Raw genomic sequence first — 14,158 nt, forward strand, 5'->3', positions numbered from 1 at the left:
GTATCTGTTCTTTAAGAGGGTTTCCCTACCTGCAACAGGAGCAGGATTCCCATAGCTGCTTTTGCAAGGACCTGGGCGATGTGGCTGAAGGGAGCTGCCTGTCCCCAGTGCTCTGAGCCTGCCTGGAATATTAGCTGAGCTGACGTTCCTTCTCTGAAGAGTGAGGATTTGTTAGGAACCATGAAAAATAAGACTGTTGAAACCACTTCTCTTTCAGACAAGTGACCTGCTAATTTTGGTAACTCCCAAGGTCCGTTAGGTTTGCTTATTTTAGACATTTTTACTCTTTCAGCCAGATTTTAATGGCCAGTTTTGTTCTCTCTCTCTTTTTTAAACAATGAACAAACATCATAGTTTTAATCTTTTCTGCCTTTTCCTATCTTCCTCCATCTGGCTGTGTAGGTCATTTCACTTCACTGATGTGGCCTGAATTGCCATATTGATAATCAGAGGGATCAGATGAGATCTTTCTGCTTCTTTCTTGCTGTGATGTTTCATATACTACAACTCTTAGAGGGTTAGAGAGATGGACTCTGAGAACATGAAAATCGTGTCACTGTTCCTATCTCAAATGAGTGGAAAGTATTATCTGAGAAAACTGTAGCCGTGATTTAGAAGATAATCAGTAATCAACAACACCGTTTTGACCAGTGATTCAGCTTTATGAAGCCAAGCTCCTTGACCATTTGGTGGTACAGATATGATTATCAAGGAATTGTTAAATTCTAGTTATCACATAGCATGGCTGTATGTAGCACTTACTATTTTTTCACTGTCTAAATTCTTTTAGCGTAATAAAGCCAGTTTCAAGTCTGTACAAGGCTGAATTTTCTTCACTAATTCAACCAGAACAGTATATCTCAACAGTCTGAATGTAGAAACAGATAATGAGAACTGAACAGTCTAATATAAAGCCATATTTTTAAAGCATTTGCAAAAATATAAAATAATGCCCCTCTTCTCACTTATTATTTTTAAAACTAGAATTATGTTTCCTTAAAATACAGTGTTTTAATACACACAAAAAAACTGGTAGTTGAGTTGCAGAAAGGTATGAAGTACTCTCATTGATAGCATTTCATTGGTCACCCAGGGCATGGGGAGCTAATTCTATAGCTGGATGATTTAGTTGAGTTTCATTCTTGGTCTTTTTTGGAAAAACTTTATTTACATACCACAATGTGTACAGTTTTAAGTGTACAACTTAGTAATTTTACTAATTTAAGTTAGAATTTTGCAACCATCACTAAAACCAGTTTTAGAAGATTTCTCTCACCCCAGTTAGATCCTTGATGCCCACTTACAGTCAGTCTGTCCTTATTCCCAGCCCCAGGGAACCACAAATTCACTTTCTGTGTCTTCATATTTGCCTTTTCTGAACATTTCACATAAATGAACCTTTGTGTGAAATGCCCCTTTTTTCTTTTTTTAAACTTAGCATAGTTTTTTTGAGATTCTTCCATGTAGTAACATGTATTATTTATTTTTTTCTGAGTGTTGTTCCAGTGTCCTTTTTTAGGTAGAATATTATCAAGTAATTCAGACATTACAGTCTTATATAGATCTCCAGTTAATTGACCAGTTACAGACTTTGAGCTGAGATAGAAATGTCCAAACCCAGGACTAGAGCAAATCTTTTTGAACCCCTGGCCGGTATCCACCTTTGTTTCCAGGTGGTATGGCTGCTTTTTATAGAGGAAATACAAAACTAGTGGTTTGTGGTTTCAGTATCTTAATACCCTATAACATATTTGGGGGGTTTTTTGGTATGAAAACCCAGAATCTCTAATTAGCAGTATATACAGATATCCTGGTGAAAGTCTCGATCATGAATAAATGCTCACTTCAAAAGAATTCTGTGTAATACTATATGTTATGTAAATAAAAGCTGTATTCATAAATGTTCATTATAAATAAGGGATAAAACTTATAACTTTTCTGTTGAAATCACTATTTGTAATGATACTGCTTCTTTTCCCCTCCCCAAGTAGGGAATGTCTTGTTCCTCAGCCCCATGTCATCATGAGATAAGGAATTCCTGACGAGGGTCACAGCAGTGCAGGAGGAGGCCCTGTGCTTGCTGACTCAGTTCTCCAGCTTACGCACTGGTTCCACATGGGACACACCAGGAGAAGGGCAGGAGCCAGGATTTCTCTGTATTTCTTTTTCCTGAGGTTTTTTTTCCCCTGGAGGCTTGTTCATAATTTGATGTTTCTTTTCATTTGCTTAACAAGTTCCTTGGAGGTCTCTCCTATTGCCAGGTTCTTCCTTAGACCGTGCCCTGTGCCCAGCCTGACTCAGATGACATGGGCATCAGGAGAACTTAATTCAGGAACACGATTGAATTCTAGGGTCTTCAGTTGAAGAAAACACCAGTGACATTTCTTGCTACATCTCACTATTGTTCTATAGTTGGTTCTGGCTGGAGAGGTAGAAAGGTGTATATCAGATACTTGTTCTGTTCAGTTTTTACTAGCTATTTGTTCATCAGAGAAAAACGTATATTAAGAGCTTACCATTTAATTCTATACTAGGTATGACTGTGTTTAAAACTATAAAGGTGAAGCTTCCAGATGCAAGAAGTGGAATATTCTAAATGTATGTGAAATACCTATTAACTAGGTATCTATTGGGTAAAAAAATAAAAACTGTTACTTAAAAAACTCAGTATCTTAAAATAACTTCTAAAACTCCTTTCTCAATTTCTAGCATGTATAGAAAATATGATTCAACTAGAATAAAGACTGAAGAAGAAGCCTTTTCAAGTAAGAGGTGCTTAGAATGGTTCTATGAATATGCAGGTAGGTAATCATATCACCTAAGGCTGAGCCTCATAAAAATACAGAGTACTTTAGAGGAAACTAAAGAATTGAAAAATGAGTACTTTTCGGATTTGGTGTGTGTGTGTCTGTGTGTATGTGTGTCTTCCTGTTTTCGAGAGGGAGCACAGTTGAAACAAATCACCAAAGGTTCTATTTATAGCCAGCAGCTAAGCCAAAGAATTCAGAACACTAGAAGGGAACTGAAAAGATGAAGTGTACTTGGGAGAAGTACTCTGGATTGCTAGGAAACCTGTTGAAAATGCTGGTAAGGGGTGGCTGCATGGTTCATGCATCCAAGTTAAAATAGGCTTTGTTGCTTTGAACCTTTATGCGGTGCAGTGGGATTTCTTACATCGTGTCTCTATTTTGAAAGATCATTTGGCAGACAGTGTTGGTTTTGTCATTTAAAATATCTTAAAAACAATCCCATTTTTGCAGTTTATTATAACTGGTTGAATAATATTGAAATAAAAGGTTTGTTTGTTTTTGGGCTGTGTATGGTGTAAAAAAGGGGAAAAAAAAAACTTTCAGGCAAGTTTGAACTGAAGGCTATTTTACCGTTCCTCTTCCGCATCAGATTTCTATCATAACATATCCACTTGACAGTTCAATGACCTTCAAACCGATTTACTCAATATGTCTCTACTCCCAATCAGGGTCTATGTGTTGCCTGTTGTCTATAATTTGAAGAAAAAAAAAAATGAGCAGATCACACATGTCATTCCCTAACGATCCGTTACACCCTTAACCCCACTTAAAAACCCCTACTACCTGCGGGAGAAAAGACAGCTAACTCACAGTGGTCCCTTTGCCTGGAGTGTTTTTCTCCGCTTTTCCGTTTGACAAGCAAATGGTACATCTCTTAGATTAATTAGCTTAATAACCTTCTTTGTACTCTTACAGGAAGGACATTGCTCATAACTGGTTTTGATGTCCTTTTCTTGGGTATCAGAATGAGAATTCTTCCTGAGGCCAGTGTTTTCCTCCTACCCCACGTTTTTCTGATAAAAGTCTTGCCCTCTTTGGCCACAAAGATTGTTCCTGGGGCTGGCAGGTAACCCAGATCAGGACCATCAGAGAAAATGTCCTGGGGTTTTCCGATTGAAACTGGAAGAAGAGCGTCTTTCTCTTCTTGTGGTAGACTTGAAAGGATGTGACCCTGATTTCCTGTAGTCTTTTGGATTTTTGTGAGCTACCCCAGTGTCTTTCTAGTGAATTCTCTTTCATCACTTGAACTAATTTGAGCTGGGTTTTATTTGCAGGGATGGACACATTGTGTAAACACACATGGTATTAGAATTTATCTGTTTTTCATGTTTACATCTTGAAAGCATGACTCTCTTGAAGACACTTTGTTCCTAGTCAAAGTAGTCGGCACGTTTCCAGGTGTTCAGTACTTGGGTCTGAGTGATGGAGCATTTTCTCGTGTTCCTGTCACTTTGATTACGAAAATCTCTTGCTTTCTTATATTGGTTCACATTTATTTTTATGACATGTATTATAAGAAGGAAAGTTTAAACAGAAAAAGTACACTTAATCCCACCACCATCGCACAGCCATTTTGATACTGTTATGTCCTTTATAAGCAAATATAAATTTTTCCATAGTAAAAGCCACACTTCTGTTTTCCTTTAAAAGGAAACAGTACAGTTTTTCCTTCTTGATTGCTCTTCTCTGGTTCAAAAAGGTGACATTTGGGATAAAGATTAAGCTGCATTCTTTAGGTTCCTTGAGACCCCTGCCAGGTGATTCGTTGTGGGGTTCATTACTGCAAGAAGTTTCTGTGGTATGGCTCCCTATTTTTATACCCCCCTCCCTTTTCTTTTGTATCTCATCAGGAAAAATGGCTTGAAATTGGGAATAACTAAATCTCCACCTGGTACCTGCTTTCATTTTGTAATATCCCAACCACATGAATAAAAACTGTAGATCAGTATTGTTCAGGAAAAGCACATGGTGAGGGGCCCCAGGAAGGTTGACAGGCTGTGCTCTGGGCCAGTCTGGGAACAGAGAGTGAGGTGCGGGCCCCAGTGCCTGGATGAGGGCCCTCCCCTGTGGGATGATTGTGTCCCTGGGAGATAGCCACCTGCTGTGGGTTGACCCCTACACTGAACAGAGTGGAGTGGAGGGCGGTAGGGGACCTTGGCCGTGCAGTCCCATGACACAGATGGACCTTCGTTCTTCCCAGAGCTCTCAGCTCCACCTCTTGCCCTGACCTCTGCCCTCTGCCCTCCCGTAGCCTGAGCCTAGCCCTCCTTTGCACCTCTTAGGATACAGCCTCTTGGCTTTTAAAATTCCTGTCAACTCAGTTTCTGATTCTCAGAGATTTGATAAATGAAACTCCCTCAACTGGGGCTCTTGTCCTGTTCTCTGTGGTTATAGGTTTACTCACTTTGGTGCTGTGGTACTCTAGTCCTCTGACTTTAGAAAGTGTTGCTGAGGGCAAGATTGGGGGAGTGTCTTGTTTAGACCTCTGTCTGAAGCTGGAATCTCATTTCTTTTTCATTAAAATAACCAGCTATACATAAATAATTTATCTAATAGCTTTCACCCTCTGAAATATATCTAAGAATAAGAGGTGAGAGCAGGTACCCAAGTGCCAACATTTAAGTCACACTGAAGCTCACACATGTGAGTTGTAAAAGTTCTGCAAGTCCTGATTGTAGGCTCTTCATCTCTACTTTGAATTAGGTCCTGTAGCAGAGCTGTGTTTTGGTTTAGCAGAGTGGGGCTGGGGGTCAGGAGCAGTGGGCTGTGGGTGAAGGAGACAGAGCGGCCCCTTTCGTCCCAGTGATGCAGCGTGGTGCGATTATGGAAAGGTTAAATATATTTAGGTAGGAGCCCCTACTTAAAATAGCAGTGAAAGTGGGAGGACTGCTGTTTTCTAGATTATTGTCAGTATATCTACCTTCTAAATGACCTCTAGTATCATATCACTGCGGCATTCCATAGCTTTTAAACCATCTCCCTCAAACCTACTTTTAATCTACTTTGTGTTAGCGAGTGGCCTGTTTGTTAGATTGTTGTTTATTCGCTAAGTCATGTCTGATTCTTTTGTGATCCCATGAACTATTCCCCGCCAGGCTTCTCTGTCCATGGGATTTCCCAGGCAAGAATACTGGAATGTGTTGCCATTTCCTTCTCCAGGGGATCTTCCCAACCCAGGGACTGAACCTGTGTCTCCTGCATTGCAGGAGGATTCTTTACCGCTGAGCCACCTGGGAAGCCCTTTTGTTAGATTAAGATTGCTCAATTCTACAGATAAATGATAGTGTCAGTACACCCATAAGCCCAATGAACAGTGTGATTACAAATAGATCTAAATGTGTGCATGGGAATGATAATGAGAAAAAAGGAAAAGTTATTGGAGATAACAGGATTATGGGTAGCCTTTAAGTAATGTTGACTGATAAGCTCTGTTTTAATTTTTTTAGGATAAAATATTAAAGTAATATGAGTCATGCCATTGCAAACCATGCTGTTAAAACCTTGTTTTTTATAAAATACACAGATGCATATGGCATTGCATAAAATGTGAAAAAAAAGAAAAAAGCATAGGAAACTTAATGTCACCACTGCCCAGGGTACCTCAGCAAACCTTTGAGGGCCTGCTGCATGCCAGGCTATGGAGTGCGTGTGGATGGTCGAAGTGCTGTGCTTGAGCTCATTTTGTTGTGTGGTAAACAGACAAATGGAGAAGCGCCATCACTGTGATGAGCATTGACAGGGAGGGGAGGTGGGGTTGGAGAGGGTATGAGTGGGACAGCCAGCTGGGAGACCCCCAGGCCCTGTGCCCAGGCAGGGGAAGGGCAGGTGGCTTGCCAGGCTCAGGAATAGGTAGCAGAGAAAGAGGTTTTTTTTTTAGATCACAAAGTATAGAAACCAAAGACAAAAATTTTTTAAGATTGTGAAGTGCCTTTTTTCCCCTCAGCTTTGTGTAACCACCTTCCAGTGAGTCCTGTCAGTAGATACTAAAAACTCATCTGTTCCTACAAACAGAACCTCTTAGCAGGCTAGAAATAGATGGATACTTCCATCGGATATCATTGCTCTTTAATCTCATAGCTCAAATACTTAACGGTAGTGGAATGAGGGTAGGGACTACGAAACATGGAATTCACACACACAGTGACCTACAGTGGAGTAGTGTACAGAATATCAGCTGGGTGTTTACACAGGAATATTACCAGATGGTAAAATAAAGCAGGATACGGTCTGAACCATGTGTGTAGATAAACAAGTTCAGAACCACATCTCACTATATATTTGCACATACACAAATACGTAGCAAAGTGGCCCAAGAGTATACATGCCTGCCTGGTAAGGAGAAGAGGAAGGCAAGCTTTCTCTTTACTTCACTTGGACTTCTCTGTTTGAACGTTTCACCATATGAATGTATTCATGTATCATTTGTATAATATACATGAGTGTGCACATGTAGGTATATGCACACACATGCATATATACGTGGTATAGTCACTCAGTTGTGTCTGACTCTTTGTGACCTCATGGACTGTTGCCCACCAGGCTCCTCTGTTCATGGGATTTTCCAGGCAAAGATACTGGAGTGAGTTGCCATTTCCTCCAGGGGGTCTTCCCAAGCCAGGGATTGAAGCCGGGTCTTCTGCCTTGGCAGGCAGATTCTTTACCACTGGGACACCTGGGAAGCCCATGTGCACACACAGACCCAAATGGTAAAATGCCAGCTGTACTCCCACTTGAGTCAAGACTGAGGAGAGGGTGCCCATTCTCACTCTTTCTTATTTGCCATTGTTTTGGGAGATTATTAGCTAATCTTGTTAGATAAGAGAAAGAAGGGGCATAAATACAGGGAAGGAGGAGGCAAAAAAAATCATTCATTGAAGATGAAATGATTGTTGGGCACCTGGAGGCCAAAGAGAAATGCCTGAAAAACTTATAGAAATAAATATGTATATATTTACTGTGGCTAAAATTCTATAAAATAGCTCATTTGAGGAAGGATTTTTAAAGAAATTCTTCTGGGGTGTAGGGAAAGGTTAGAAGGAAAACTTTTGCTTTTTTAGCACTTTTATTTTCAGTTTTACTTTTAATTGAAATTTCATATCATTGTATGTATTAATGTTGCCCAAAAAACTAAATTAAAAATTAAGTAAAGTCTTATTTGATTTTCCTGTAATAAGACAAAATTAAGGATACATTGAAAAACATGTAAAACAAAAGGAGAAAAAAAAAAAAAGTCCCAAAAAAGGTAACAGATTTGAATTATGTGAAACGAAATTATTTGTGATAAAATAACACATTTGTGATTAAAAGGAAAATAAAGCAGGCAGAAAAAGTATTTGCTCTGGCTAGATTATGTGGAAGAGCCTGAGTTTGGATTTTAAGAGAAGCCAAGGACTAGAAGAGAGAAAAGTGACACAGGACTGACCGATAAGCATGCAAGGTGGATTTAATTGTCACGCTTTGTTGAGACCAACCACCTTATACTTTGTGATCTAGTTATTACTTTGTATTGAAATTACTCTTGTGCTTTATTTCCAATCTTGGTGGGCAGGGACCATGTATTATTCCTCATCAGCTACTTCTACAGTGATAGCTCCAGGATGTGCCCAGTTGATAATATTTGAATAACAAAGGCATTTAGATGGATTCTGCTGATCTTGGCAGCTTGGTACATCTGAAGGCTATGGAAGATTGTAGAGTGATTTTTGTATTCTGATATCCATCCATTCATTCAATAAAATTTATGGAGCAACTACTTCATGCCAGGGTAGTAGGTTGAGATTATAAGAAGAATAAATAGCTCTTACTCTGTTGGAATTTAGAAGGGAAGGTAAATGAGCTGGGACTTGATGCAAATGTGGGTACAGCATTCCTAGCATTGCATGGGGACTGCCTGGCCTGGCCTCCATTGACGGGGGTGGGGAAGTTGGGAAGACTGCCTGTATGGTTCCCATCTTCAAGATGGAAGGAGCTCACATGAGAAGAGGGGAGAGGGAGATGGACTGAGGCCCCACGAGTAGTACCCCGTGTAGTACCATGCAGTAGTGCCACATGTCAGGGTGTGTGTGCGGAGCAAACCGTGGGTCGGTATTTCTGGATCCTAATTTTTATTCATTCAGCAATATTTATTTGATTCTTTTATTTCTGGGAAATTTGATTTGAAGGTGGAAAGTTACGAGGCTGAAGAGGAAGGGTGGCTATAGATCATAACCTTATTTGATATGCCAGAGACTTTGGCCTTCATCCATAGATAGCAGGGAGTTTAAAATCAAAGGATTTTAAGCTAGAATGGAGTTTATGTTTGAGGTGGACCCTCCAGGTGGCTGTGTGCAGGGTGAGTCAGAGCGGGGTGAGGCTCTGGAAATAGGGAGACCCCGAGGGTACTGCTGTGGTCATCTAAGTGAGAGAGTGACGTCTGCATGATAAGTCAGCAGTTAAGAAATATTTGGAAAGTAAAATTGGCAGCACACTGGATCACTGATTGACTCTTGAGAATGTAGGAGAAGGGTGCTGTGGGATGAGGCCTTCCGTTTCAGGTGGTGACCCAGGTTGAGACACTATGGAAGGATAATCCCAGCTACTCCAGGGAAGCCACATAAAACAGAGACGGACTGTGTCTATTGGATGTGGTAATTAGAGCTGATGGGTGGCCTTGGCAAGGGGAGTTTCCATGGAGGGAGAGGAACAGAAAACAGTTGCTGTGGTTGAAGAATGAGTGGGGATGCAATAGAGCTGGGATGTGTGGACATTTCTTTCAGGAAGAGAGAGAGCTAACATGGAGTGTGAAAAAAGGGCTATTGCCTTGTGTAGAACAAAAAGACTGCTTGATTTTTTTTTTTCTGTGTAAAAGAGACAATTATATTACTTCCCAGTTAATTTTATAAAGAATATTAGGTGGTTTTTTACTGTGTTTCCAAAATTTATTTTATGTGTTGAAATTATTATCAAAATAAGAATAGAGATTTATAAGCTACTTTAAAGAATAGAAATTGAATACCTATAACCTTATCTTTAGATATCAATTATATGTACATCTATTTGTAGGTTGAAGGACTTGGCCATAAATTGATGTAAATGATTGTGCAAAGCAGAATCCTTTAAAGATAGAACTTAAATTCTAGAATATTTTTCAACTTACACTTGGTAATTTCTTCCTTCAGAAAGAGTTTATGGTCTTTAGGTGTTATTTGATCTTAATAATAAGTATTTTAACAGTATAATGCTACAGTAGTAGTAATAGTATCTGTACATGGTTAGATTTACTTTATATAAATTGCATTTCATCACAGGTACTGATGATGTTGTAGGTCCTGAGGGCATGGAGAAATTCTGTGAAGACATTGGTGTCGAGCCAGAAAATGTAAGTCTAACTTACTAATTTGGGCAAATCAGTTGATCTGATTTTGTCTCTCAACAAATAATGCAACAGTGAAGAAGTAAGGATATGTTAGTTTTTATGAGGCAATCTAAGAAATAAGTACCATTCTGAATTGGTTTGTAAAGCAGAACTTTTTTTGCAGTTGATATGGTATAACTACAGTTAGTCATTTTTTTTCTCATTTAATTTCTTAATTTCACTGATCAAGTAACTGAACTAGACGTTTAAAAAGTGGAGTGCGCGTGTGGACCTCCGATGACAGATAACTGGGGACTGGTGGCACTGTGTCTGTCCTCCTCTGAGGTTGTTCCAGCCTAATGTAGAGTTTGTCCAGGACTTTGAATAATTAATTATTTATAAGAGTTTTGAATAGGTTGTAATTATCAAGGATTTTTCACAGCTTTCACTTCCAGTTGAATTTAGCTTGGACAGTGATTGATTTTTAGTGTAAAAGCCCTAAGTATTTCCCTTAAAAAATTCAATTAAAAGTTTTTTACATGCTTAATTATTTTTGCCTAATTCTTATCATCATGTTATTATTGAATATTTTTCCTATTCCCACATCTGTCTTACTGTAAAATGAAAAAGTATATAAATGCCCTGGCTCATTAGCTGTACAGTTTAATATTACAGCCCCCAGTTTAACAAATACTTCTTACATCCTCAATGAATTTATACGCTGGTAGAGCTCCCAAGGGATCATCCCTTTCATCAGAGTATTGGTGAGATAACCTGGTGCCCATGCTGATAGGTCATGCTCCTGGAGATTTCACAAAGAAATTTTATTAAACATTTTTTGTTACCATTTCTATGCCTTACATCTTCCCCGCTTCCTCCCAGTAACACTTTAAATTTTCTAAAGAGCCTTTGGACTGATTTTTGCCTTGTATTTTTAATTTGAATGTGATCTAGTTCAAGTTGTTGTTCAGTTGCTAAGTCATGTCCAGCTCTTTGCGACACCATGGACTGCAGCATGCCAGGCTTCCCTGTCCTTCACTATCGCCTGGAGTTTGCTCAGATTTGTGTCTGTCAGGTTGATGATGCTGTCTAACCATCACATCCTCTGCTGTCCTCTTCTCCTTTTGCTGTCAGTTTTTCCTAGCATCAGGGTCTTTTCCAGTGAGTGGGCTCTGCATTAGGTGGCCAAAGTTTTGGAGCTTCAGTCCTTCCAATGAATATTCAGGGTTGATTTCCTTTAGGATTGATTGGTTTGATCTTGTAGTTCAAGGGACTCTCAAGAGTCTTCTCCAGCACCACAATTCAAAGGCATCAATTCTTTGGTGCTCAGCCTTCTTTATGGTCCAACTCACATCTGTACATGACTACTGGAAAAACCATAGCTTTGTCTGTTCAGAACTTTGTTAGCAAAGTGATATCTGCTTTTTAATATGCTGTCTAGGTTCGTCATAGCTTTCCGTCCTGTGAGCAAGCGTCTTAGTTTCATGGCTGCAGTCACTGTCCACAGTGATTTTGGAGCCTAAGGAAGTAAAATCTGTCATCTTTTCCCTCATCTGTTTGTCATGGAGTGATGGGACTGGATACCATGAATGTTGAGTTTTAAGCCATCTTTCTAGTTCAGATGTCTTGATACATTATTCAGATTGGTGCAAAGGTTTGGGGACAGCTGGGTCAGTAGTGTTGTGCTTAATCTGGTCCATAGCCAGAAAAGAACGTAGACAGAAAAGAACATTTCACTGACTTCAAGAAGGAAGTTTTCTGACAGGGAATGAGCTAAGGTTGACAAGTGTTTTCTGGAGGGTAGTATAAGAGGGGCGAGAGTGAGCTGGCTCAGAGGAGTCCCAAGTTTCTACCCAGGGAACGGCAGTCAGCATGTATCTGGGGGGTGGGCAGCAGAGCCTGATGGTGGGGAAATTGGGAGGTGTCAGGCCGCAGGTGTCAGAGGGATTAAGTGGGCATCTGCTCTCAGGGGAGAAAGGCCTATTGGGTGGGAGGAGTGCTGCAGCTGTTTCTAAGCAAAAAACTAGCAAGGCCCAGCTCTTTAAAGTTCCTCACCCCCAGATACCAGTGAGTGTGTGTGTCAGTCGCTTAATCGTGTCCGACTTTTTGTGGCCCCATTGGACTGTAGCCCGCCAGGCTCCTGTGTCCATGGAATTTTCCAGACAAGAATACTGGAGTGGGTTGCCATTTCCTACTCTAGAGGATCTTCCCAACCCAGGGATCAAACCCTGATCTCCTGCGTTAGCAGGTGGATTCTTTTACCAATGGCGCCACCTGGGAAGCCCCCAAATACCAGAACTCAATAAAAAAATAGTTGCTATTATTATCTTTTTTGGTAATGATGAGTCTTTGGTTCTCCATTTCTGTAGGAATATAAATAATCTTGAAATGTTGAATCACATAGAAGACTAAAAGACCCAATTCAGACTATTATTCCAAAGTATTTATTATTGTATTTCAATTTAAGATGCCACTAATAGAAATTTTATTATTTTATTCATCACTTAAAGGGAAAAATGTTAAGTAAATCTGATAAGCCATCAGGTATGGATGCATCCCAGTTTTAGAAATTGTTTGAAAAACAAACACTGAAATAGTTTTTTTTAAAGGCTTATCTATATTGATAAGTGAGCACTTCTAAGTATTTAAAATCCTCCCCTTGCCTGATATTTATAGCTTATGAAATTTAAGCAGGCTTGTAAAATTCAGGTCAGCTTTCATTTACTAAGGTAACGATGAAGTTCTTTAGTTAGCTTCTTCTTGGCTGTCCTAGGGAGAGGTCTGTTTTGTGTAAAGAAATTCCCATTGTGACAACTGCTTTGGCTGTTTGACCTCATTACATGCATACTGTGTGTGTGTGTTCCTTTGTCATAACTGTTTTGTTTTTTTTTTTAACTTAACAAGTGTTTATGCAGAATTAATTAATTAATTAATTAATCTTTCTAATAGAAGATTGAGTATAGATACTGTTTGAGAACATATCAGGTTTGAATTAGAAAGTGTATATGTACCACGTCTTCTTTGTCCATTCCCTTGTTTGTGGACATTTAGGTTGCTTCCATGTCTTTGCTTGCCTCATTTTTTTATGTTATATCACCCTGATTTCCTCTCATTATCACCATCATCTGACCCAGTTGGGCACCGTCTGACCCAGATTGTAGTTTAATGGTGTGGGGCAGTTCTTCTGGTGTAAAGAAATGAGATTACCTGCCAAATGCCACGTTTGCTTGTCCCCAGCCAACTGTATTATAGGAACATGTATTTTCTTCCCATTGCCCTTTTTTTTTATTACAACAAATAGACATATAGCCGTTCAGGGTATGTGTGCTCTCCAGTTGAGAACTCGAGTTCCTTCTGTATGAGTGACTATCCAGAGATTGCCAGCCTTGCAGAGTGGCAGGCTGGTCCTAGGAAGGCCCCATCCTGCTTCGTCACCTCTCCAGGAATGGCATGCTTTGTTTTTAAGTTACTCCTCATCTTGCCTTGGGTCTTGAGGTAGATGAGGTGGGAGGGCTTCCTCCTCTCTCCCTAATCTAGAAGGCCTCAGCTCTGTCCTTGTGTAAGAACCCCAAAGAGCTTGCAGCTGGAGGCATCTTCAAAATGTAATTTTGTCTTTTATACCTTCAGGTATTTATTAAACTCTCCATAACTATCTTGGTGCCACCCTTTTTTCTAAAACATCTAAGTGAAAAAGTGATGAGCAGTGCCACAAACCAGTTGTCACAGTTGCTCACATCAGCAGAGTTTCAGAAGACCCACTAAAGGCAAGGATGGTGCCCACTGAGAAGTGACTGAGTGGCAATCTGTTCAGCCTGTGCTTGTTGCAGGCACAGCGCCATAGAAGTGGAATGTTGGGAAAGTGAAAGAAAGTGAAAGGGAAGTCGCTCAGTCGTGTCCGACTCTTTGTGACCCCATGGACTGTAGCCTATCAGGCTCCTCCGTCCATGGGATTTTCCAGGCAAGAGTGCTGGAGTGGATTGCCATTTCCTTCGCCAGGGGATCTTCGTGACCCAGG

The 14,158-nt window shown here is 40.1% G+C and overlaps 1 protein-coding gene across 6 annotated transcripts in view; it reads left to right on the forward strand.

The window, feature by feature from the left end:
• Positions 1 to 14,158, forward strand: part of DCUN1D4 (defective in cullin neddylation 1 domain containing 4) — a 71,250-nt gene that overhangs the window by 31,894 nt on the left and 25,198 nt on the right. For 4 of the 6 annotated variants that reach the window (XM_070372375.1, XM_070372377.1, XM_070372379.1 and 1 more), the window contains 2 exons: positions 2,710 to 2,801; positions 10,097 to 10,167. In XM_070372375.1, the coding sequence (XP_070228476.1) occupies positions 2,710 to 2,801; positions 10,097 to 10,167 (163 nt within the window). The remainder of the gene's footprint in view (positions 1 to 2,709; positions 2,802 to 10,096; positions 10,168 to 14,158) is intronic. The other 2 variants (XM_070372376.1, XM_070372380.1) reach the window with 1 other exon arrangement.

This window comes from Bos mutus, chromosome 6 (assembly GCF_027580195.1).
Source record: "Bos mutus isolate GX-2022 chromosome 6, NWIPB_WYAK_1.1, whole genome shotgun sequence".
NCBI classification, from domain to species: domain Eukaryota; kingdom Metazoa; phylum Chordata; class Mammalia; order Artiodactyla; family Bovidae; genus Bos; species Bos mutus.